This window comes from Gopherus evgoodei, chromosome 9, assembly GCF_007399415.2.
Source record: "Gopherus evgoodei ecotype Sinaloan lineage chromosome 9, rGopEvg1_v1.p, whole genome shotgun sequence".
Classification (NCBI taxonomy): domain Eukaryota; kingdom Metazoa; phylum Chordata; order Testudines; family Testudinidae; genus Gopherus; species Gopherus evgoodei.
Genome location: NC_044330.1, coordinates 48,894,504 through 48,921,585, shown reverse-complemented (window position 1 = coordinate 48,921,585; position 27,082 = coordinate 48,894,504). Strand labels below are relative to the sequence as shown.

General features: G+C 41.0%; 1 protein-coding gene across 7 annotated transcripts in view; it reads right to left on the bottom strand.

Moving 5' to 3' along the window:
* WDR33 (WD repeat domain 33) overlaps positions 1–27,082 on the bottom strand; it is a 96,399-nt gene that overhangs the window by 2,226 nt on the left and 67,091 nt on the right. For 4 of the 7 annotated variants that reach the window (XM_030575258.1, XM_030575259.1, XM_030575260.1 and 1 more), the window contains 14 exons: positions 17,655–17,781; positions 16,779–16,933; positions 16,590–16,668; positions 15,908–16,018; positions 14,331–14,425; positions 14,101–14,109; positions 13,358–13,444; positions 12,914–13,053; positions 12,516–12,668; positions 10,973–12,031; positions 7,700–7,802; positions 6,990–7,440; positions 2,864–3,030; positions 2,655–2,747 (listed from right to left, as the gene is read on the bottom strand). In XM_030575258.1, the coding sequence (XP_030431118.1) occupies positions 2,655–2,747; positions 2,864–3,030; positions 6,990–7,440; positions 7,700–7,802; positions 10,973–12,031; positions 12,516–12,668; positions 12,914–13,053; positions 13,358–13,444; positions 14,101–14,109; positions 14,331–14,425; positions 15,908–16,018; positions 16,590–16,668; positions 16,779–16,933; positions 17,655–17,781 (2,829 nt within the window). Of the gene's footprint in view, positions 1–2,654; positions 2,748–2,863; positions 3,031–6,182; positions 6,896–6,989; positions 7,441–7,699; positions 7,803–10,972; positions 12,032–12,515; positions 12,669–12,913; positions 13,054–13,357; positions 13,445–14,100; positions 14,110–14,330; positions 14,426–15,907; positions 16,019–16,589; positions 16,669–16,778; positions 16,934–17,654; positions 17,782–26,668; positions 27,076–27,082 lie in introns of those variants that run through there. The other 3 variants (XM_030575257.1, XM_030575263.1, XM_030575266.1) reach the window with 3 other exon arrangements.

Sequence of the window (27,082 nt, the reverse complement as noted above, 5' to 3'; positions counted from 1 at the left end):
GAGTCCTGTGGCACCTTATAGACTAACAGACGTATTGGAGTATAAGCTTTTGTTAGTCTATAAGGTGTCACAGGACTCTCGCTTTTTACAGATCCAGACTAACATGGCTACCCCTCTGATACTAGACAAATAACTGCATCTTTACAGATGAATGAATGTAAGAGTAGAAGGAAAGATAAGTGTGTACTATCATAGAATGCCAGACTAGCTTCAATTTTATATTTGTGGCAGAAAGACCAGGTGGTAGGAAACGTGAGGTAGGAAGTGAGCACATAAACTGAATTTAAACAAATGAGGGAATCAGGTTGAAAAGGATGGTTCTAAGGGCACGTTTTCACTAGCAACGTTAAAGCACTAGATGTGTAGTTGCGGCACCAGTGGGAGAAAGCTCTGTCAGTGCTATAAAAAAAAAAAAAAACTCACCTCCATGAGGGGAGTAGCTCCCAGCACTGTAGCACTGTCTATGCTGCCACGTTACAGTGCTGAAACTTGCAGTGCTTAGGGGATGTTTTTTCACACCCCTGAGTGAGAAAGTTGTAGCGTTATAAACTGGCAGTGTAGACAAGGCCTAAGGCAGAAGAGGCAATGGACAGGCTTAAAACGTTCCTTTAAAAAAAAAAACACACACAAAAAAAACCCACTCTCAAATTTTAAAGAGGCAAAAATCAAGCATTGCTCAAGTCAGGACACAACGCTCCAGAATGCCATTCTGGCACTTTTTTGGGGAGCTGGAATGATGTTACTTCAGATACACTTGTACCCCGCTATAACGCAGTCGTGGGGAGCCAAAGATCCCTACCGCGTTATAGCTGAAACCCCGTTATATTGGGGTAGCAGCGGCAGGGCTTCAGCGGTGATTTAAAGAGTTCTGGGCTCCAGCCGCTGCAGGGAGCTCGGGCCCTTTAAATCACCAGCGAGCCCTGCTGCTGCAGCCCCGGGTTAGGGGCGGCAAGGCTCCAGCGGGATTTAAAGGGCCCGGGGCTCCCCGCAGCGGCTGGAGCCCTGGACCCTTTAAAGAGCCACCAAAGCCCCACTACTACTGTGCTATATGCAAACCCGTGTTATATTGGGTCGCATTATAGCGGGGTAGAGATGTAGTTGTAAAGTAAACCAATAATTATTCATGCTAAAAATATTGGAAAATGACCGCTAAAGCATGTGATGCCGTGGCTTGCCAAAATCATGTGTTCTGGTACTTCTTTTTTTAGGATTTGAGCACTGAAATCCAGGTGTGCAACTTTTCCTTCACTTGACATTTGTATCATGATTTTTCCATTAGTTTTCTATGAAGTTCCAATTGCAAATTTCACCCTCATTGTGAATTCCCATTCATATTGTTTTGTTTATCAATACTACTACCAATTCTGAAGCCAATATATTGTCAACAATCACTGCAGCTGATAAACATTATCCAGTGGATAGGTAAGATACCCACAGTGATCCAGCTTCAGAAAAAGATTATCCTAGTATTAATACACGCCCAAAACATATGAGCTGATAAAAAGACAAATGCACCAGCCAGTCTATAACGCAGGGGTGGGCAAACTTTTTGGCCTGAGGGCCACATCGGGGTTGCAAAATGGTATGGAGGGCCGGGTAGGGAAGGCTGTGCCTCCCCAAAAAGCCTGCCCCCCACCCCCATCCACTCCCTCCCATTTCCTGCCCCGACTGCCCCCATTAGAACTCCATGACCGTCCCCTGGGACCCCACCCCCTATTCAACCCCCCTGTTCCCTGTCCCCTGACTGCCCCCTCCCAGGACCCCCTGTCCCTATCCACCCCTCCCGCTGTTGGGGGGCGCCATGCCATGGCATCCTGTGTTCACTGTTAAATCTGCCCCTGAGCCACGACGCCCAGCTGGAGCCAGCCAGGCCACCGCGCTGCCGACACGGCGAGCTGAGGCCATGGGGGAGGAGGGACAGCACGGGAGGGACCAGGACTGGCTGGGAGCTCAGGGGCCAGGCAGGATAGCCCCGCCGGCTGGATGTGGCCTGCAAGCCGTAGTTGCCCACCTCTGCTATAAAGGAATGAGGCCTAAAAGGATGATTGTGACAGGCAATATTGAATGGGCTCTATTGTACTTCAAACTAAACTCAAAACTCAAGGGACAGAGGGAGGCCAAGTTCAGTCTTTGATGGGACAGCTGCATATAGAGTCCATTACATGTTGAATAACTTAGGCACACAGAAAAAGCAGCATCATGTTGCCAATGGGGAAGGACAGAAGGAGAATGATCAGCAGAGCTGCAGAATGAGAGATGATAGAACTAGTCTGTAAATTCCTAGTTTAAGTAACAGCTACATAAGAGTATCAGAAGGGTAACCATGTTAGTCTGGATCTGTAAAAAGCAACAGAGAGTCCTGTGGCACCTTTAAGACTAATAGATGTATTGGAGCATAAGCTTTCGTGGGTGACGAAAGTGGGTATTCACTCATGAAAGCTTATGCTCCAATACATCTGTTAGTCTTAAAGGTGCCACAGGACTACGTAAGAGTAGTTACCAGCCATTTTCTAAAGACAGTGTCTAAAGATTTCCATCACTGGAAATGACGAGTGGATGTTTTTCCAGTTCAAAGACATTAAAGATAGTTCTACAGCCTGTGTTACACAGGAGGCCAGACTAGACAATCACAATGGTAATACCCCAGTTTTCACCTGGTTCTCTGTTTCCATCCCAGGATTCTGGTTTCCTTCCTCCTTCAAATCGGGGAAACTCATCTGGAGTGGGAAGTAGACCCTTTCGGCCTCCTGCAAAGTAAGAAACATAGGACATGAGACACTGTACTCATTAACTATATTAACAACTTCTGCACTATTGTCACTGACTTTCACATGGGTTTCAGTTTGGAAGAACGTTCACTTACCTCTCAGAGTACCTCGACCTCGCCCCCGACCACCATGGTCTCTTCCTCTTGAGTTCTCATCTGATGAGTTAAAATTGTCTTCAGGCCCAAAGTCTTCTGGCCCAGGAAAACTATCCCTTCCCCTGGGTCCCCGCCCCTCATGTCTTGAGGGTGCTCCTCTTCTGAAACTGCAAGAAAGAACACGGTACAAACACTGTTTTTATGCAGAATTTAATCACTAATGAACTAAAGGGTAATTTTCAATTTAATAATTAAACTTGTGTCTGAAATGTTTACCTACTATTGTTACAACACCTACAATTATTAGCACTGGAAGAGATTAGTGGGAGAAAAAACTTCTTGTTTACTTTGTGCTTATTCATTTTCATTGTTTCCCCTCTTCAATTTCCTTCTGTTGTTTGTTCAGTCTTTCACATAGGAACAAGGAAGAGAAAAAGACTGACTAGACTTCAGGTAGATAGTGTCCATTTAATAAAAAGTGAAAGGTTAGGGAGAGATGGTGGGTGTGGGTAAAGAGAGGTTCAAGTTCAGGGCCAATTTTGTTTTTTCAAAGTGGGATGAGTGACATTTCTTAAAATGTGATGTGCTAGCACCTGTATTTTTTTTAAAAAGCCATTTTCCTAGTAATGAAACCAAAAGTAAAAATACAAGTAACAAGGGAGTGTCATTCCATGGCTAGATAGAAGAATTTTAATTCTTGAATCTTACTCAGTTTGGTTTCTTTTGCTGGCATAAAATTATCTAAAAGTTTATACAGCAACTTTTATCCCGAAAGGTCTCTGTAAGATTTACAAATTTAGCAACTGATTCTGGAGTGCAGCCACCTCTGTGGTGATGGCAACTGTTTAACAGTACATAGCAATATATTGCAACATGAAGAACAGTTTATTCAGCTGAAATACTGGCGGATTTAGTCTGGCAGAATATAGTTATTCAAACTCATTTTGGTCAGAGTAGTGAGGTAACACTTCCCTGTAAGACGTACCAGGGGATCTTTAATGGCTTGATGTGATCACGACCTTAATTTACATCTTATCTTAAAGAAGCACAATCACCATGCTGAGATATTAATTCAGAATTTCTTCAGAGAGAAGAGTATCTCCTACTGCACCACTTCTTGTAGCATCTAGAATCTTGTCTAGACACTAGATAAATTTTGCAAAAACAACAAGGAGTCCTTGTGGCACCTTAGAGACTAACATTTATTTGGGCATAAGCTCTCACGGGCTATAATCCACTCCATCAGATGCATGGAGTGAAAATTTTGGTATTTACAGCACCTGGAATGTATGCAAACACTGTCCTTGCACAAAGGTGTTTGTAATGTTTCGCACATTTTAAGTACAATTCCAACAGAGTGCACCAGCTCAGTTTGTTGTAACTGTTTCAGTGCAGACCAGCTCAGAATAGCTTCTGTACCAGCATACATGAAAAGTTAGGTGGTGCAGCTATTCTAGGTTCAATTAGTGCTCAAAATGCAGTTCCACAATACTCCTGGCCACCCTGTTGTGACAGCTCTGACAACTCAGCATTGTCTCTGCCCACTAGCTTCCACCCCATCCCAATTCCATACCAGCCAAACTGCAGCAGAGGTGGTATTCAGACTGTCTTGGCTTTGTGCAACATCCCCTTCCCCCATCTCATTAAAGACACAATGCATCCTATTACAAGCAAAACTTTAAATACTTTTATTTAGGATTTTAACAACAGTAACCTTATAATTACAAATTTAAATATTTGTAACAGTAGTCATAACACAATACAATATTTTTAAACTTGGTGATACATTTATTTTAAATTAACACAATAGATCTCCACCTCCTGGAAAAGACAAACACAATACAGAGATGAGGAAGCTGTGCCTGGAGAGGTACAGCAGTGGTTGAAGGGAGTGCTGTGCACGGACAATGAACCATTTTACAGTCATTTAGATTATTAGGGAAGACAAACTGAACAGTTTCAGGAACAAATGGTTCCATAACACTTAGCAATACTATTTAATCTTGGAACAGCACAGTTCTCTAATGTAGACCAATCCTACGTTTTCTTTAGAGGGTCTCCCATTTAAATGCTGACTAGGTTGTCTGAAGCTGTTTAGCTTGTGAGATCTTATGATCACAAGACAAGGTCCTATGACAGCCAGGATCAATGCCTTACTTCCTGTTTTTCAAGCAATGTAATGGCTAAAGAATTCAGTTTGGAGTTCTATCATCACTATGCTGGACACAGTCATAGCCCTTCATTTGGGCTCATAAATACCCTTTTTCAAATCACAGTCACATATGAAACTGACTGGTGCAGGGCTCAGTTTCTGTTTGACATGTCTCAAATTCTCTTTCATGAGACATAGGAACTTAATTTACAGAACTACACTCTGTGCAGAATAACAGGAAAAAAAATAGGCAGGTCTCTGCAGCAGAAGCATCATGCTGATGTGCACAAGTGGAGTAGGAACAGGACAGGGATGAAAGGACAGGAAACCAGAGAGAGAGATAAACACATACATACCACTCATGCATAATCAAACCAGTTATAGTGTTTAAACTCAAAACTAAATGAGTGGTTTGAAATTCTTGGGATCGCCCTATAAAATCTCCAGTATTTAATGTCTATTTCACCTCCTCACTTGCTCAAATAATTTAAGTTTGCTAATCATAATACTTCTTATAGTTCTATGATGATTGTCTCCAACCAATCTAACTGTAAAAATGTTCTCTTATTTTGATCCCTGGTACTGCGACAATAGAATCTTTCCCACTTCAAAGGTCAAACTTACAGGTCTGCAGTTTCCTGGACTCTTCTCTTGAGGCCTTTTTAAAATCAGAATGACACATTAGCTTGTTCTCAGTCCCCTGACCCTTACTTCCAACAAAGGGTTAAAAAACCCCAGCTACAGCTATAGTTTAATTTAGTCTGCCATCTCTTTCAGAATTCTGGGATTCAGACCATTCAGCTCTGGAGTTCTCTGTTTTTAGTTACTCTAATTTATTTTTAAAGGTGTTTAGAGGTTACCTTTGTTTAGTTATTCATTTCTCTTCATACACCTCACACAATAGGAACATACATCTTACAAGTTAGGTAGCAAGTAGCTAAAAGGAGGTCTGTATAGGTGTAAAGTAAAAGGAATCTAAGAAAATTATTTAAAAAGCTAACTAAAAGAGAGGATTGTACATTATGTGAAGACAACAATAAGTTTTTACATATTATATATATATATATATATATATATATATATATATATATATATATATATATATATATATATATATATATATATATATATATAATGCATGCATGCATGCATGCATGCAGTAGGTTAATGAGAGTTTTAAACCTTGGGAAGCCAAATTCTGCTCTCAATTATACTAGTGTAAATGTGGAGTAACTTCAATGTCAGTGAACTGCACAGACTTAAGGAATTATTCCATATTTAGTGATTAACTAGAAGCAAAACTTTTTCCTTTGAGGTTTACTCAGGGCAACTTGGTGAGTGATGAGATGACTACTGCTAGGAAACTAGATTATTTCTGTTTGTGTTTTTCACTTGGTAGTCAGAAAGAAATATGTCAGAAAGCGAAATAAGACTCCTAAGAGCAAAAACAAGAGAAAATAGTCTTGACAGTTCAAAAGAGGGCAGTATCCGTGCCCCTTGTACTTGATAGTAGGTTCACTGTTCCTGCTCCCTAATTGTATATTACATCTCACTCAGATACACTCTATACTCATGCTGTAGTTTGTGATTGGAGGCAAAGTATCATATCTAGTGTTCAAAAGTCTGTCGCTTCAGTGTGGAAATCTCTGACTTTCCAGTTTCCTGTTCACTCTTGTCAATATGATCTCAAATCTTCGGCCTGCATCACCCGATCTTCTCTACAGATTTCCGCCCTTCTCTTTACTTACTGTATACAGGCACTGAAGCTGTTGTGCGCAATGACCTTTTTCAAGTTCTCTTCTATTACTGAATGATTTTATGGACTCTATACTCTGGTACATTAGAGTTTTCATTTCCTTATTGGTTTCCAGTTTATAAATCTGAAATAGACAGACTCCTTATGAAAAGGAAACCAGGGAGGAAGATCCCCTCCAGTTGCCTTTACCCAAAAGCACCGAATGAACTTGTTCTTACCTTTCATCTCGTCTTCCCCGGAATCTTGCATCGTCAGGTTCTCGCGGATATCTCTCATCAGAGGGTCTCCGTCCTTCCCAAGGCCCAGGAGGCCCACGATTTGGGCCCCCTCCTTCAAAGTCCCTGTGATCAGGGGGAAAGGGAGGCCCTGGGCCACCTCGTCTCCATTTCTCGTCTTGTAACAGTGGGCCTCCTCGCCCCTCAAATTCACGCAACCGGTGGCCAAATCGCTTATCTGGATGAAAATCATCTGGTCGATCAAAGTCATCATGAAAATCTGGGTGAGGTCCTCGTCTATCAGGCAGGCCCCTGTTGTCCCTACCATCACCCCACTCCTGGCCACCTCGGAATGGCCCTCTCTCAGGACCATGATCTGGACCACCACTGTTTTGGTCATGCCTTCTTTCTGAGAGAGGGCCCATGTGATGGTTTGGTGGGCCACGGTTGTCACCTGAAGTGAAAGACACAGCAGATTTCTGTGATGTTTTCTAAAAACATTCCAGGAAACTGTCTAGTTTTTATAATTCTATGAAAACACACATTAAAACACTAAGTCATTTGTTGGAAGGTTTTCCATCACATTCTTACCAGAGTCCTGAGCATAACCCCCATGTGCACCTACCCCACAAGCTGTATTAGGGCTTCATACACCTAGAGGCACCTCACTGGATGTTACTCTCTTTGGAGGGTTATTTAAGATGTTTAGTTACCTTTATTAGGGCCAGGTCCTTGGTTGTGAGGGGCGAGACGGCCTTGTCCTCCCTGCTGCCCCAGTCCTGGTATCAATGGTGGGGGACCTGGGTTCTGTCCTTCCTGCAAAACCCAAGAGGCCATGTGGTTTCCATGTATTATACACAATATTAACTCTCAAAATTACAGCAAGAGGGCAGTAACAAATTTGATGTTACATACAGTGGCCATCTTCATAGATCTCCAAATGCTAAATACAGAAACATTCATGGATCTTGTAACCATTTGATTCTAATATCTAATACCTTCAAGTACTCAAATGGGGCTACTTGTGAAGTAAAATGTGCTACTCAATGTGAATAAGAGTGTGTGTGGGGGGAATAATGAGTGAGAATGTATATACAGAATTTATACCTTCTATTGGTTTGAAAGCAAATTTAAAACTGAAATTTTGAAGCTGACATAAAAACATGTTTTAGGTTCAAAGTATTCAACCATTTTAAACAGTAACAGTGTATTTACATTAAAATGTATTAACAAAACATCACTGACAGTGTTATAATAATTGAAAGTGTCATCACTGTTATTGATGCATAATAGTTTAATGTGTAACACAGACCAGGACAAACCAACTCAAAGAGGCAGCAGAGTCTGCCAGAACAGATGCAAAACCTACAGATATATTTCTGCTACTACAATGATCAATACCCTCCATAACACACCTTTCAAGATCCATGGGTCCTACACATGCTTATCACATGTGGCGTACCTCATCTAGTACATCAAATGCCTAACAACAATTATGTGGGTGAAACCAGACAATCACTATGCTCTTGAATAAATTTACACAGAAAAATGATAAAAGACAAAAACACTTTACTACTCAAGGGTGAACACTTTTCACAAAGTGATCACCTCACAACCGACGCCTCAGTCCTCATCATCAAAGAAAACCCGCACAATACCTTCAAAAGACAAGCCAAGGAACTTAAATTCATAACTCTGCTAGACACTGAAAATCATGCACTCAGCAGACACACAGGTAGCGTGACCGGATGTCCTGCATTTATAGGGACAGTCCCGATATTTGGGTTTCTCTCTTATATAGGCGTCTATTACTCTTCCCCCCCACACCCTCTGTGCTGATTTTTCACACTTGCTTTCTGGTCACACTACACACAGGTTTTATGGCTCATTAAAACAATATGTAACTGACTAACGCTCCTATGTCCTATGACTGTAGAGGTGTTAACTGCCCACTTCATGTTAACTGGTCTCCTGAAATGTGTTATGCTTAATTTATCCCACCTCATATTGAGCTGCAATACTTTGGTCACCTTTTCCAGACCTGAAAAAGAGCTCTGGGAAGCTTGAAAGCTTCTCTTCCACTCACAGAAGTTGGTTTAATAAAAGCTACTACCTCACCCACATTGTCTGTGTCTCATATCCTGGGACCAACATGTCTACATCAACACTGCAAACAATGTATAACTAACATTTCTGAACTTCTCAGTGCTTAACTATGCAATGTTAACAGTTTTGGGTATTTATTCATACACAAACACACATGACTCTGCTTATTAGCAATCCTTCGGAGGACAGCAAAAGATTGCCATTATTCGACAGTTGCTAATAAGCGAAAGTTAGGTTTGCGGGGTTGCATCCAAAGATGGAAGTGCTGGGATATGCTGATAATGGGCCCTAGGATATTCTGCGGGCAGAGCCACAGTCGGGAGGGGGGCTGCTGCCCAGATACTGGAGCTTTCTGTGGAGAGTGGGGATGCTGGGGGTCCATGGGGCTGTATAGTACCTCTTCCTATGCTCTCCAGGCTGCGTCCTGATCTGGCATCTGGGGCATGGGCTTGACTTGTCCCAGCACACCTGCTCCATATGGAAAGCAGGCAGCTTTGCAGGGCTGCCAGCTAGGGAACCTGTGACAAAGCTGCAGCCTGCATCCCCTTTCTTTCCCCCATAAATATATATAGACACATACGTACATACACACATTCTTCTTATTAACACAAATATATTTACACACTCTCGGTTTGATCCAGCACCCGCTGAACTTAGTGGAAAAACTCCCATTAATTTCAACAGATATTGGATCAGGCCCTCTATCTGAAAATTTTTTTTTTCCTACCAAACCAGCAAAGCTTCATAGCCCTGGAGACTGTGGCTCCTTTATTGGTTTTACCTTCATTCCCACATAAACATAAAGAAGTACACATGACCTGTCTGTGGCCATAAAAAAAAAAATCACAGATTTGTGAAATCTGGTCTCCGACTGCCTAGCTTTGAAGGCAGAGTGAAGAGCAGCGGCTGCTGGCCAGGTGCCCAGGTCTGAAAGCAGCGCTGCCACCAGCAGCAGCACAGAACTAAGGGTGGCAATACCATGCAGCCACTGCTCTCCCATTTCCCAGCTTCGGACAGCGCTGCCGCCAGCAGCAGTGGAGAAGTAAGGGTGGCAATAACACAACTCCTAATAGGCCTGTGACTCCCTTTTGGGTCAGGGCTCGCAGTTTGAAAAACACTATGGAGAAATCACACATTTTTCATGGGTTGGTCACAGCATAAATAGCAAATTTCACAGATTTGTAACATATCCGCAAAATTTGCTATTTATGAACAACAAATGAAAAATGTGTGATTTCTCTGCAAATTAAGTAGACCCCCTAACAATAATTCCATATGGGGATTCAGGAACAGGCACAGTATTTCAGACGACTCTTAACTTTTTTTTAACTGAGCAGTAAATCCATGCCAGTTTAACGTTTAAAAAGAAGCTGTTTAGTCATATGAAGACAAGCAAAAAATCTACAAAAAAGGCTTGTGAAAAACATCACACTCATTTCTCAGAAATGGCTAGATGGAAGTTTATAAAAATTTTCCTAAAAAAATTCACCTGTACGGCTGAGAATAAGTATGAGAAATTTGCTTAATTCAACTTTTCTGAATTTTCTTCTCAGAGGCTCCCTGTTTTCAAGAGTTCAGTGTGGGGACTCCTCTATCTTAATTAGATAACGGATTTATTTTGAGGTTAAATATTTTCTTGCCAGACATTAATTACATATCAGTATTAGTAATCCTTCCTTCTCTATCTTTATTATTGCTGTTTCAAGCTATTTAACTGTTTTCATTAACTCATAGGTACTGGTGCTTCATTATTTTCCAACTGTACTTACCCTTCGGAATCCCACCTCTTGCTTTTGAGGGTTCATACTGTGTAACTATAATACTCAGCATATCCTTCCTACATTCCCAACACTTTCAGCACTGTGCTGACTCAGACGTACCTGATTGAATGGGACACGAGGCCCATCACCAAGCAGAGGGGTTTTCTGCTGCTGGAAAGGCAGAGGACCCTGGGGAGGATGTGATCCCCTTGAAGGATTCTGCTGTCCCGGAGGTCCCGATGGTCCTTGCAAACTTCCTTGAGGCCCAACTAAAGAGTTCTTTGGAGGCCCCTGCTGGCCTTGTGCACCTGGTGGCCCACGTAATTCCTGTGGAGGTCCTAACATTGAACCTTGAGGTGGGGGTCCCTGTAGGCCCCTCATCTCCTGGGGACCATGTCCAAGTAAACCACCCTGCATGTGAGGTCCTCTCATTTCTTGCGGATGACCCATCATCATCCCTTGTGGAGCAGGTCCCTGATTATCACGGGGCCCTGGTGGACCCTGCATCCCTCTTGGATTAAGTCCCATCAAAGGCCCTTGAGATATAGGGCCCTGCATCCCTTGAGATCCTGGACCTCCTTGCATTCCATGAGGAAGAGGAGGCCCTTGCATTCCTCTTGGACCAGGTGGCCCCTGCATTCCTTGACCACCAGGGGGACCTTGAGGACCTAAGTGACCTTGTGGCCCTAAATGAGTTTGAGACCCAGGTGGACCTTGTGGTCCTAAGTGACCTTGGGGGCCAGAATTACCCTGCGGACCTGGTGGCCCCTGAGGCCCCATGGGCCCATGAGGTCCAGGATGTCTCTGCATTCCTTGATGCCCATGTAGATCCTGAGGCCTTTGAAGTCCTTGTGGAGGTCCCTGGGGACCTGCAGGTCCTTGTGGTCCCATGAAGCCTTGCGGACCTCCAGATCCTTGATGTAATGGAGGACCTTGGGGTCCCATTTGTCCCTGGGGTCCTCCAGGTCTAAACTGTCCCTGTGGACCAGGGGGTCCCATTTGAGGCATATTCATTGGCATCTGCTGAGGTGGAATGGGCTGCTGAAATCCTTGAGGCATCTGCGACATTGGGCCTTGTCCTGGGAAAGGCTGGGGTCCATGCAGAGGGCCTCCTGGAGGTGGTGCCTGCTGCTGGACTTGCTCAGCTTGCTTTTGTGCAAGTCTCTCAATCTTCAGTTGCTGTCAGAAACAAATTACATGTTTAAACAGGCTGCACATACATGTATGTAGAACTGCTGGAAAGCAGACAATCATTTCACTTTTGGGAGCAAGGAAACTCTGAACAAAGCTTTAACACTTTTAACCTGACTGATAAATAGAGATACAATTAAAAAGAATAAGAACTCAACAGGACAAAGTTAACTCAAATGCTGTCAACGCATCATCAGTGTCACAATAAGCCAACCTCATAGTTTGGTGGTCAGGTTCAGTATTTACTTGCCCTTATTTAATTTTCAATTTATTTCAGCAATGCTTTTAATTATACTCACACTAAGAAGTGCTATTTTAATAATTTTTAATGAAGTGCACCATATATTTCACTTAACTTCTGCTTTCTTCTCTACAGTGATTAACTCTGCTTTCCACCACTTCCTCTTATTGTCTTTTATCCAAGCACACTCACTCGGTTGGTATTTGCTATAGTTTAACTTTCCTTACATACCTCCAAGAGCTGTGGGTTGGTGTACTGAAGTGCTGCCATTTCCTGCTCGATCTCTGCCTGTGTTTTCTTTTTTTCCTCCAGTTTAATATCCTCCTTTCTGTCATTCATCAGCTCAGGTGGAGCAGGGATAGGGACCTTATTCTGCATCCAAGCCTACAAGGGAAGTGAAGATATAAAATCAAAATACTTACTATTTTAAGTAGTAATCTGGGATTGGAGAGATTTACCCAAATATTTTATTCTCAGGTGTTCATGAATTGGAACTGGTCTGGTGTATATTCTGCACTGGATACTGATCTATAGAAGCTAGAATTTGGAGTGTTGTATCAGGTACAGGCTATTGATAGCTGGGTGAAAATCAGTTTAGTCTGATGTATCATTGTGTATCATGTACTTACCTGTTGAAACTGTGCTGGGATTGGTTTCGCATAGGGTACTTTTTTCTGTGGCACTTTCTTTTGGTCCTTTTGCATCACCTCCTCCATTCCCCAGTCCAGCCCTGGGATTGTCATCTCAATTTCATTTGACTCATCTTTCCCTTGAACGTGAGGAGGAACAGCACAGTCAGCATATAAATGAGGATGAAGAAATCTTGTTAGCTTTTTGAGTCTCTATTTAAGCAAGGGGACCAGGAAACCCTGTTCATTTCCCTCTTAACATTGAAAACATTCATTATACAGGATGTCAGAGAAGTTCAATGTGAAAGAAATACATAGCGGTTTAGTACATTTCACTTTCTTTCTCCTCAGGCCCCCATGACAGATGAGAAGTATGAGAAAGAGCCAACCAGTAGCTGAATAGCTTATGAAAATGAGCTTGCATGCATCATTTCTCCCTCTTACCCATCTGCTCTTGTTCCATGGCTAGCTTCAGTTGCTCAGGTATTCCCATCCCAGGAATCACTGCAAGGCTGTTGGGTTCAAGGTCATCTAGAGGTGGAAAACAAATAGACTGATTTCAGCAAGGATTTTTAGATCAGTAATGTCTTTCCTGTAAGTTGTCTTATTTGATACAATTTTTGCATACAGTTAGATTCCCTACGTATTTCACAGATGCTGGGGCACATTTTATCTCACTCAGGAACTGCAAGATATTAAAATAAAACCCAGAAATTCAGAGATGGAAAACCACCCATAAGATTACAACAAATGTCCTTTCAGCAAAGCTGCTTCTGTGAAAGAGACTGGGGAAAGAAACATGCTTTCCAATACAATTCCCTGTTGTACTTTCATAAATATAGATAAAATGAAAAATTCATGGAAAATTTTGATCTAAAAAAATTCTGGGATACAATGTAATCAATTATCTGAATGAAAAAGACAAACCCATGGGACAGGAGGGGAGATGGGCAACCCTGAAAGACCTGACATTGCCAAGAAAAAGCCTTAAAAGAGGGAAAAGACTTAAGATAAAGGAATTTTGAGTCCAGTTCAATAATTTAAAAAGGTTTTCCTGTGCTCTGCAGCTCAGGATTGTGGGAGATCTTGAAGTCACATGCTGAAGTTTTCAGGAGGCAGAACAAACTGGGAATTTTCCCAGAGGGAGAGCCAAACCTCCTTCCTGTGATTGACAGAGCTGGTCCTACCTCCTGGAGCTGCAGAACAAAAGAAAACTCATTGTTGGAACGGGGACCTAGACATAATGGAGAATGAGAGATTATCCCACTAAAAAAAAAAAATCCTTATCTACCCAGTCACCATTGCTATTATATTTCATCATGTCACCCAGAAACTGGATGAGAAATGTATCTAAGTGCTCTGGGCTTGCTCCTGACACCAACCCTCCATTCTTCTGAATTCATGGCAATAGCCTTACCATATTCCACACCATCCTCTGACATTCCTGGCAACAGGTTCAGGTTGTAACGATCTCTCATTTTATCTCCAGGTCGATTTCGAGTCCAGAATTTGCTGTCAAAATAAGAGTACGATATGAACTTGCTGAAAGTGTTCGGAGATTCATTATTTTTAGTTGCCATATTCTCTCTTCCTACTTCTGCATTTTATCACAATATCTTGATTATCTAGATTTTCACGGTCTTATTCATCAGGCTTCTATTTGGACTAAACATCAGGTATGATTAAAAAGTTACTCAACTCTTACATTCCAATATGTTTAAAAACATTTAGATTTCAGAGTGGTAGCCATGTTAGTCTGTATCAGGAAAAACAACCAGCAGCACCTGTGGCAGCTTAGAGACTTACAAATTTATTTGGGCATAAGCTTTCATGGGCTAAAACCCAGTTCATCAGATGCATGGAGTGGAAAATACAGTAGAGAGATATATATACACAGTACATAAAAAGATGGGAGTGTGTGTGGGTGGAGGGGGTCACTTCTAAAGAGAAACTGCAGAACTGGAATTAATTAGCAAACTGGACACTATCAAATTAGGCCTGAATAAAGACTGGGAGTGGATGGGTCACTATAAAAACTAAAAACTAATTTCCCCATGCTAATTTCTCCCTACTGTTACTCACACCTTCTTGTCAACTGTTTGAAATGGGTCACCCTGATTACCACTACAGAAGTGATTTTTTCCTCCTATTGATAATAGCCCACTTTAATTGAATTGTCTCGGTAGAACTGGCCCCTGACTTGGTAAGGCAACTCCCATCTTTTCAAGTACTGTGTATATATATCTTCCTACTTTATTTTCTACTCCATGCATCTGATGAAGTAGGTTTTAGCCCACGAAAGCTTATGCCCAAATAAATTTGTTAGTCTCTAAGGTGCCACAAGTACTCCTCATTGTTTTTAGTTAACAGATAGTGGCTGTGAGAACTGAAGAACTCTCTGTATTGACAGACGGGACACAAGACTGCCATACTCCCAGTCCTCTTCAATAGCCCTTGCTATTCTTAGCAGCTACTGATGGGCTATCATTCTTGTGACATGCACTTCTGTGCAGATTCACTCCGCTTATAAAATATAACTGTTGCACCATTTATAGTGTTTCCATCCTACAAGATTTAAAGTACATCACAAAGTATATGCTCAGAGCACCCCTGTGGGATGGAGGGTGACATCTGATTAGCACAAGACTAGTGGATGGAGCAAGTGTTGAGGAAGCCTTAAGAAGAAATATTTTCTGTCAAAGACAACAGAAAAACCTCTCAAAAGCTCCATATGATATTTTTGTGACCATGGAGGTCTGGTAGGCCCTCAAATTTTAAAGTTTCCGCCAAGAGGAATGACAGGCTAAATTTTAATTCTACCCTATGCTGTAAAAAGGTCAGTGCTTATCAAACAGAACACCTTAGTCTCTCTTTCTGCATCTTTGCTTTCTTAGATTTGGGTGGTTCCTGCTATCAAACCAGCCATCTCAGGCTTTTTCCCAGTTTTTAAACTGTGTGTGCCCCTGAAATATTTGTTTAAATACTTGAAAATACCTGGTATGGTCATTTGAGCCTGAGCAGAGAATGTGTCCAAGAGGATGCCAAGCCAGACTCCAGATCATCCCCTCATGGGCCATTTCCATTCCGCCAACTTCCTTCTCCACCCTGAAACATCACACAGTTATCACACAGAAGAACCCAGTATAAGGGATTTAAAGAATATATGTATTTATTTTGCTACTCAGTTGCACATGGCTTTCTATATGAAGCTCATTTTAGGCCTCAGTTATTTTTCACTCATTTAAATCTGCTGTTCTGGGACTCTCAGTGGAGCAATGTCAAATACTTAAAAAGAAACAAAAACTTGTTTTGAAAAACATATTTACAGCATCACCAGCAGATGCTTCAGTGTAGGCTGGGAATTTCATCCCTTTCATTACCACCTTCATGAGACTGAAATGGAAACTCTTCTATATGGGTTAGTATCCGTACAAGACTAATTACATCTTCACAAACAGATTTTCATATAAATGCATTTCTGTGGAAAAATTAAAAGTAGAAGTATATCCCCAAACTACGATGTTCAGGCACTCAAAGATATACATGAGACAAGGCTATATCACATACGCACATAACAATAAAGATTCAAGTGGTGACAATATAAATTATGTTTACTATGATGATATCTAACACTGCGTAAACTAAATTTCTCCATGTTGATGAAAAAGGTACTTACCCAACATGCCAGAACAACAAAGAGCCATCGGAACCTCCACTGGCAAAAAGCCCTTCATGAACAGGGTGCCAGGCCACAGCTGAAATGCAAAAATTCATAATCAGGAATCTCTAGTGAATGTTTAACTGTACCTCAAAGCCTAATCCCAATTCACTCATAACGGCAGTATGAAATGGAGTTTATTCTGACCTGTGGCCTCTTTCTTGTGGCCCCTGAAGACTTGGAGCTCTTCTTTCAGGTTTCGGATGTCAAAGAGCTTGCAGAGGTGGTCACGAGATGCTGTAAGCAACCAATTCCCATTCAGGTTCAACTTTACCTCCATCACTGTGTTTTTATGAGCGTGTCTGGAAGCAGAGGTAGAAAAAGACTAACTGGCTAGAAGTCAGACATCCCCAATAGAATAACCTATGTGCTTCTATACAGAGGGCCTGGGTCTATGTTTTAAGGTTGGCCTTTTGCTCCCTGTACGTATAGGACCTGGAGGTATACACAGAAACATGTTTCTTATTACTCGAGGATACAGGGCTGGCTCCAGTGTTCTGGCGCCCCAAGCAGTGAAAGAAAAAAAAAAAAAAAAGTCGCAACCGGCAGCACTTCGGCAGCAGCTCTACCACCGTCACTTCATTCTTTGGCAGCAGGTCTATCCCTCCAAGAGGGACCCACCGTCGAATAGCCATATGTGCTGCCCCTTTCTGTTGGCCGCCCCAAGCACCTGCTTGCTGCGCTGGTGCCGGCCCTGCGAGGATAGTAACTTCTGCTGGTTTAATTAGGCATAAGTTTAACTAGGCACCAGCAGTAGCTCAGGAGAACTCTGGTGACATGAAGCTTGTGAACAAGTGGAAGGACAACTTACACAAGGAATAGATAAACAAGGTCTTCAGATCAAATTATGTTTACCCTCTAGATTTCCTGACCCAACTAGATTGCCTGCCCCTATTGCAACTGTTATGTATGGTTGAAGAGACCTGGTCCTAGAGGGGGGCAACTGAAAACAGAATAAAATAATCAAGAGTCCAAGCAGTTTTGCCCCTTCTGATCTGAGCAAAACCTCAGGTCATAACTTACAGTGTGGCAAGGCTCTGGCCAGTTTTTGGATCCCAAAACTTGATAGGCTGTTGGCTGTCTTTGCTTCCTGATACAACCAATCCCTTTGTTGGATGCCAGTCAACACATTTCACATCTGCCCCATGCCCTATTGGGAATACAAAGTTGCTCATTTAGGGATTTCAGAGAAAAACTATTTCACAAAATTTTTAGTTACGTAATTTGTGAACTAAAATCCTGTCTAGCTCAAAATGGGATGAAAAAACACAACAGAACATGGCGTGATCTTAAACTCCATAATGCTATTTAAAAATAGCAGTCATTTGTTTTCTGTATCACATTACACTCCTCCTTACAAATAACCTGAAATAGTTTCCTTCTCAGCTTTCACAGTCTTTATTAGAAAACACAGAGCGGATTCCACCTACTTAATAACTGAAGTTTCAACTGGGCATATTTTCAGCCTTTGGTCCTAAACCTTTGCGTAATGTTATGTTAAACATCTCAGAAGTGTCCGTCTTGTAGTGGTAACGCAAAATACATGGTTACGTATTAGTTTGCTTTTGCAACTTTTTTGGGAATAAAGGCCCTACAATGTTATAATGTAAGCTATCTATTAACATCCACTACTGAAGCAGTATTGCAGCCCCTACAGAAAATTATAATAGGCAAAAGAAATTAGACCAGATGACTAAGATGATTTTTTTAACCTACTAATTTGGTTTCTCAAAGTCCCTTGCACCAGCCCAGATAACAAATTCACATTTTCCAAGCAGCAAATGAAGATAGAAAAAGAAGAAAAAGTATGCTATCATTTCCCTAGACACTGCTGCCTCGATATAACGCCACCTGATATAACATGAATTTGGATATAACTTGGTAAAGCAGTGCTCCGGGGAGGTGGGGCTGCGCAGTCCGGTGGATCAAAGCAAATTCAATATAACACGGTTTCACCTATAACGCAGTAAGATTTTTTGGCTCCCAAGGACAGTGTTATATCGAGGTAGAGGTAATTAGATTGGCCGACCGTGCTCATTTAGAGAATCTGTATTGCTTAGGAAATACATTAACTCTTAAAATCAGACAAGAAAGAGTTCTCAACTGTTATTCACAGCAATATGGTGAGGTATCTGGGTTGGAATATACGAATTTGGAGGAAAAAAATAAAAAAGAAAGAATAATTTCTTTCTACAATATTTCTCTATGCCAGCCCACTTAGTGGGAACGCTAACAGTAATGTTCAATGCCAGAAGACAGAGCAGATGGGTAGTTAGGGGAAAAGTGAGCATATACTTTCCAAAGGCAGTTAGTGATTTACTTTCTAAGCTCTACAATTCTTCTGAGATAGATATGTAAACCATTCTCACATCAGATGTATGAACTTTCTGATTTTTATGGGGCTGGACACAATGAGAAGAAAAAAATTTCTTGACTCAAGAGGAATGGGGAAACCACCTTGGGGAAGAAGTGGGGAACAGCTTTAACCACTATTTTGTCCAGACAAGGAACACTACAGTAAAGAGCCTGACCCTCCTCCCTCACTCTCCCAGCAGATAGAACTGACCTTCCAATTTATAGGGCCACAAGCAAGAGTACCATCCTCAAGCTGCCAGAGCTGAGAATCTGGTCACAATTTGTCCCTACCACCAGAGTGGAGTCTTGTGGTGACGGTTTCTTCTCCCAGCAGAATCAGGTGGGGAGGCAAAGGAAGCAACATCTTTTTGAATATGTTATGTCTAGGTCTTAGGTCCCAGGAGAACTAGGGATGAACTGCATTCTAAACAAAGGTTTAACTGGAATAGCCCGCTCTGTCAGAACCCAGAAGGCCCACTCTGTATTGCAGCCAAAAGGGGTCACGCCACCCAGACTGATGTGTGCCCTGTGTAATTGAGGCAACTCAGGGTGACCCTTGGTGGAGATTCTTATTCATTAACCACCATAATAATAGAGGACTTCAGCTCCAGAGGCAGGGATAGGCCGGACAGAGAAAATTTGAACGTAGGTAATGATAGCTGAATAGTTAATGCTGGGGAGATCATGTATTGTATGAAAACATGCTCACAGCAATGAGTTCAAATACACCATCTCAGAACCCAGAAAATGCAGAAACATGCAGGCTAGCTCCAAATTTTACTAGAATTGGGTTGGCCTCTCTTGTTCCTAAAATAATCAGACTGAGTGAATTAGGAGTACTGAAAGGAGACAAAGGGCTATTTTCTTTCAACAGCAGGGCTTGGGATCCTGAAATCTGGATATGTGACTAATAAAGTCAGGCTTTTCTTTGAAGATTTCACATGCGTTAGGCCATCATCCCTCAGAAGACAGACAGACAAAGGCAGTTTTAGATGCAAGATCATCAGCTCAAGTTCACAGCCACAACACCTGGAAGGTGGTAACATATGGCCATACTGTGGAAAAAAGCTTGCATAACACCACAAATAAGTCTTAGAAAAAAAGAGGCTACTTGACAGAAGGAACAAGCCTCAATATCTTCTTCAGACGCCAATTTCTGTAATCATCTTACCACGGTCTTGGCCACATAAGCCATGTAGCACAGAAAACCCCAAACACTCTAGTATGTTACTCTAATATCAGTAGCTTGCCCTTCCAATTTAACAAGCACTAGGAAGTGGCCCTCAAGAAGAGATGGGTTTGGGGTATAACAGGAAAGTCAGAATCTTAGGGACAGAGAAACGCATCAGACTTATTCCTTGAGAGGGCATAAAGTCACCCGAAGGATCTAAGGGATTGCAGTTTCTTGTTGGGAGCAGTCCAATCCATGCCCAACATGTCCTGGACCATAGCAATAACTGGGAAAAACTTGAGTGTCCTTTTTATGGCTACTCAAAATAGCCCCAACATCCCTACCTTCAGGAGCATAATCTTTTAGACTCTCAGTGCAGGTTACTTCCCTGGTTAGCAGAGTCAGATTTTGGAGGAATTCAACTAGCTGTTGGGAGGGATCCCCCCATTCGCCCTTAGCTACAACTTTCCCAGGATTGGTGCCAATGAATGTGAGGAGAAAAAATGAACTCTTTGTTATGACAGCCATATATTTGTAACTAGCTAATCTTGACAGATGAGGAGGACCAGTGTGGCAAGTTTTTAAAAGAAAAATGTAAAAGCTAAAAATCTAGCTTAATCACTCAGAAGAGGAGCATGCAAATAGTAAAACAACTGATCAGGGTCATTGAAACAGGCTCCTTTACAAGGAATAAGGGCACACCTTGCTGTTTTACTCAGTCTGTTGATAGGGAGATTTATGTCCTATTGTCTGTGCTAACAGAGGGTTGTAGAACAAAAATGTGTTTTTATTTTAAACATTAAAAGATAATCCAGTGGTTAGGGTACTGGCCTAGGACTGGGGGAGACCTGGGTTCACGTTCCTGCTCTGCCACAGACTGCCTATGTGATGTTGGGTAAGTCACTTTTCCTCTCTGTGTCTCAGTCCCCCATCTGTAAAAAAAAATGGGGATTATAGTGCTTTCCTTCACAACACCCCTGTGAAGTACATTTTACATTAGAGTGTGAAGCACTAAGATACTATAGGTACCTAAAGTAGACAGACAGACCTTTTGAAGGATTTTAGAGACTTGGTTAGCCTGTTCCAATTGTTGCATGGTGAGGTTCAGTATGTTAATATATTGTGCTTTTATAGGAAAGATGGATTCTTTCAGACTTAAATTGCCCTCCCTCCCCAAAAAACATTGACACATATAATAAAGAATATTAATAAACATACTCTCCTTAAAAAAAAACACCACATAATTAATGTGGTAGAAGTACTTACAAATTCACACAGCAAAAGGAGAAAATATATGCAAAAATGATCTGAAGATTGCTATAGGGAGAATACGAGACTTTGTATAATTTAAACACTTAAAATTATGAATTAGTGTGGGAACATGAAATAGTCTAAAACCTGTTTTTACATGGGCAAAAATCTGATGGATACAGCCTGTTCAGATTTTACATTGGGTTCTTGTTTTTTTTGTGAAAAATATTGAGCATTAGTCAATTCCTAAAGAAGCCTAGATGCAAAGCAGTTACTTCTTTAAGAATTCTTTCTACAAGTAGAATAAGGTCCTGATCCATAACTCATAGCTGATTGAAGTAAAGGCCTTAGGTGACCAGTTAAAACATTGGATTATTAAACATGCTTCCACCCAATACACTTTCAGGATTATGTTTTTAAAAGGTGAAAACTGCAACAAACTATAACTAGATAGGCTTAACTGCAGTAGTGTCTGATTGGCCAAATACAGCATGCCACCAATGTGAAGAATTGTATAATCTCAAATTATTGAAAATTTAATGATTTCTTCTATACCTTTTTTCCTTTTTTTTTTTTTTTGCAGCTATGACTTATTGGACATTATACCAACAAATGGAGTATTACCCGTATTTGTATAACTATTTATAATGTGCCTATATATTTGTATTACTTTAGATATCTAAGTTATAAATGTGAAACATGTATATTGCTTTCAGTTTATTACTGTGACCAATTGTTTGCTACTTCTTCCCTCCTCCTCCAAAAATTACACTCTTAAAAATGTTTCAACCTTAAGTAGAGTTTTATACATATGACTTTTGCACATATTTGTTTCCACACACACACTTTAGTTCAATTTTTGAAAAAATTATGTATATACAAGTGAATGTTTTCCTCAAGCATCTTATTTTGCTTATAACTAATTATAATCAAAATACATGCAATATTGCATATATATATTGTAAATATTGAATCCTCAATTTCACATTTTGGTACTGTCATAACTGAACAAATTTGTCACAAGACAGTACAATCGATTTTAAACACTTTAAAGGAAGTTTTGGATTTTGTTTTTTCTTTAAATGGTAACCCTGCAAAAGCTTGATCTTGCAAGGTACCAAGTGTCCTCTATTCCTATTGAAATCAGTGATAGTTGAGGCCTCTCATTCAGTACCTTGCAGCAGGTATCCCCAAGAGAACTAAATCTCTTAGAAGACAATGAACACATGCACTGTATAATTTTATCACCTTACATTTCATTTACTATTAGTCTCCATAGTGTTAGGAGTACTATAATGTTGGAGGAGCTGAATTCTAAGATGATTTATTGTACCGACACCACACTTATTAGAGGTTTTCGGGATACTATCCTTTGTAACCTGGAGGTTACTCCTTAATTTATTAGCCCAGCACTGTCAAGCAAGAGTATGCGTTTTGTTCACCCAGAGAAAGCACCTCATATTTATCAAAAACCCTGTGTATTTCTATTCTGAACTGACACTTATTGTTTGGTAATATTGATTGATGTTACCAAATCAGTGAGGGATGAGAATCTTTTAATTCCAGGAATTACATAAAGTTGTGTTCTCGCTCACTCTATTGCACCCATCATGTTCTATGAATGACCCTCCTCTTGGGAAGTGTGTTTGTGCTTCCCTCCATTTTCAACTCTTCACTTCCCTCTGTTCAAAGGCTCCAAACTGCAGAAATGTTCCTTCTGTAGCCATTCAGCACAATTTCTTTTATAGTCTGGAAGGAGGTGCACGGAGAGCAACAGGAAATTCCTTAATCCATTCAAGATGGAAAAGGGGGATTTATTTGTCAGTGGTGAATGTTTCTTGTATCATCACTATTTTAACATACCAATGTCACTTTCCTGATGCTAGCTTTTGGTCTACACTTCTACCACAAATACACCCCTACCCCAATATAATGTGACCCGATATAACATGAATTCGGATATAATACAATAAAGCAGCGCTCCTGGGGGGGCGGGGCTGCACACACAGGAGGATCAAAGCAAGTTCAATATAACGCGATTTCACCTATAACACGGTAAGATTTTTTGGCTCCCGAGGACAGCATTATATCAGGGTAAAGGTGAACCATTTTTTCAGGGATTTACAATTGTGATAAGTTTTCTTTCCAGGCTGAAAGCTGTTACACAGGATGGGATTTCCCCCATAAATTGTGTATTTTTGAGTTACAAAATATTGAAAAAAATGTTAATGAATGTTAGTGAAACATGTCTATCTCGATAGAGGGGCTGTTGCTCTGACACCAGACTACTGGAGAAGATGATCTAATCATGACAAAGGTGAGAAATAAAACAGCTTAAAAATTCAGTGTTTCTGTATTTCAGTTTAGAATTTGCACATCCTATTCCCAAGTGCTGATGCCCTGTACAAAAAGCCTAACAGCGGCATATAGCATTCTATTGTCATGGAAGTTGCACTGGCCTGGTGGTCATCCTAAGAAACACTTTGGTTCTATTACAGGAGCTAAACACTCCTGCAAATCTTTTTAATATTCTGTACATCTCAGAGATGGCTTCTCCTTCAGCAGCACAGAAATTAAAGTTTATGGCTGTGTGGATGTGAGATTTAAGATTTGTGAAGACTACGATGAGAGTCTTTGCATATCATATATGGTTATTAGCAATGGGGACTCTTTTTTCAAACCGGAATAATAAACCACTCAAATATTTGGCAAAGTTTTCTATAATACGTTCTATACATATGTGACTGGAGTGAAAAAAGAAAATCCACATATAGTCATGGAACAATGAGTCACTTAGTAACTGGCAGGATTGAGCTCTAAGTAGGGTTCAACCCTGCCAATTGCTGTCCAGTCTCCAACAAAACACTTAAACATGTTTTTAACCACAATGGAACTACTCACATATTTAATGTTAAGTGGGTACGTAAGTGCTTTACAAGATTGTAGCCTTTACAGAGGTACATAATTCAATGCCAGTGCTATCTTGCTTTGAACAGGGACAAAAGTTACCAGAGATTTCAAACATCTACAGTTTCAGATATGTGCCAGCATCCACAGAAACTCAGTTTTCTAAAGTGATGCTCTAGAGCAGTGCTTCAGTGAAGGTGAACACTCTTTCCTTCCAGTAAGAGGAAAAGTTAACAGGAAGAAATGAATATTTTAGAGCCTGACTAAAATTCTTCTGTTCAATTTTAGCACCTGCCATAGAAGATAAAGGCACACCTATCATTTAGACACAGGTGCTTTTCCATTTATGCATAGCTTATCCTTGATGCTCATTACTCCCACTGGCCTAATATGGGGGACAGGTTAGAATGTAGTGAGATTTTGATGCTCTAGCACACAGCTTCTCAGGACAAATTTTTTGGTGACCTCAGAGTGCAGCCACCAACTCTTGCTCTCACACTTTCCCCTAAAATACTTAATTAGCTTTAGGAAAAACTAATAAATATGCACATATACACATCCAAATCATTGTAATTTATTTATTGCTAGTTAGTCTGTTGTGAAAAGTCATATTAACAAACATGCAAGCATCACTTTTCACAGCAGACTTACTCAGCCCAGCCAAGCCTGAGGATAAATTAAGCCCTGCATGGGGGGGCTAGGGGAGGCGGTGGCAGCGGCCAGGGCAATGGGGGATGGTGAGTGGGGGTCTGGGAGAGGCAGTGGGGGGGTTGGAGCCTGAAGCCCCATGGCAAAAGCCTGGGGCCTGCCACCACACAGCCAGAGTCCAGAGCTGGAGCCCGAAGTCCCTCGGCCAGAACCTGCTGCCCCACCACCCCAGAACTGAGCCCAAGGCCTGAGCTTCAATCAACATCAAGGCAGTGCATTCAGGAGCAAGAGGGAGTAGGAGGGGCCACACTATTTTGCCACCCACCTCCACCCAATCAAAGTCCAGGAGGCTGTGGCCGCAAAAGAAGCCTTGGTGGCCACATTTGAGAAATGCTGCATCTAGAAGATATATTGTAAAACTACATCTGTGATTAAATAGTTACGCTGGACAACAGACAGTGCAACAGAAGTGGGGAAGTAACGGACATTTCATTAATAAGACATGGAATAATTGTTCTCAAAGTAACAAGAATGGTACGTCAATAATGTGATATGTATGTTTCAGTATGTCTAATTAAAAAAATATAATTAAGTCATACATTCAGAATGATCACCAGTACTCATAACTCAATATGTCAGTAGTATCAATTTATAACAAGAAATACATTTCCTTTATGTCTATTGTCCTTTTACAGTGTAGAATTTCCTGATATCCTACTGTAATTTTACCACTTATTAGTCAAAATTGATGCACTAAACTGATGTCCTACTGCACAATTCAGTTACATTACTATGCCTTGTAAAGAATAGCATGGTACAGGGTGCACAAGATGATACAGCAGAGGCAGTCAATTCCTACAATGAAATTGTGCACAGTATTTCCTGTTCATAACCAGCAAACAAAAAGGAAGCTCAGCTCCAGCTCCAATGAAATGCCACTGAAATAGAGCAGCCAGGCTGTACAGAGGGGAAAAGATATAGTTTAAAAGTGTTTGTGAAAATGGCATCTTCCTATTCAACCCATCTGCTTCTTTGGTGTTTTCCAGAAATGCTTGCTTGCTTTAATGACACGGACAAGTTTTTACTACTGTTAACACTACAGAGTCAATATATTTATGGAAGAGCAAGATGGATTCTATTCTGCCCTATCGCAATTATCTTCTAAAATTCTGATTGCAGACTCTATTACTGCTTATCAGTACTTACTAGGTCCTGACAAAAAGGAAGTTATTCTCACATTTTGTGGTCCCCAATAGCTGTATAAGTACTGTATATACTTGTTCATAAGCCGAATATTTTTGGTAAAAGAGTGACACATGAAAGAGTAGGGGTTGGCTTATAAACGGGTCTACACCAAAATTTGATGATTTTAAACTTTATGGAATAATTGAATTGAATATCTAATACATTGTCATTTTGTTTACCTGGAGCATCTGCAGGCATGGAGTCCCTCAGCACCCTGTGGCTGCAGTTCACCGTTCCCAGCCAATGGGTGCCAAAACGTCCCAACCCGCCAAAGTTTTACAACCCCTGAAAATAGGGTCGGCTTATGAAAGAGTCATACAGCTTTTGCTATTTTTAGGTATCCATTCTGAGGGGGTCGGCTTATAACCGAACGAGCTAATGAACGAGTATATAAGGTACTCATGGCTAAGCACATCTCCCTAATACAGGTTACAGTTAGCCAATGTACCTTTAAAGCAGCAACACGCTCACTGTTTATTGAAGAGAATGTTTATTTACAACAGTAATTTACATGAAAAGGTAAAATAAGAATTAAACATTATACAAGAAACATTAGATAAATAACAGATATAAGGTATATAAATCCTCACACATTAGGATATAAGCCAGACACCATCTGACAGAAGTTAAGAAGCAGCTTTCGCTATAGGGAAGTTATTCCACAATTGTCTGCTTACAGCTTCCTCAGAAACATCTGTTACTGGCTACTGTTATAGGACCTAATCCAGCATACACTGACATCAATAAGGATTTACTGTTCTTAGTGGATGCTGGATCAGGCCTACAGACAGGACATTAGACAAGATGGACCACTGGTCTGATCAGGTATACAACTTCTATGTTCTTCCATAACTCATTTCCAAGAAATTATATA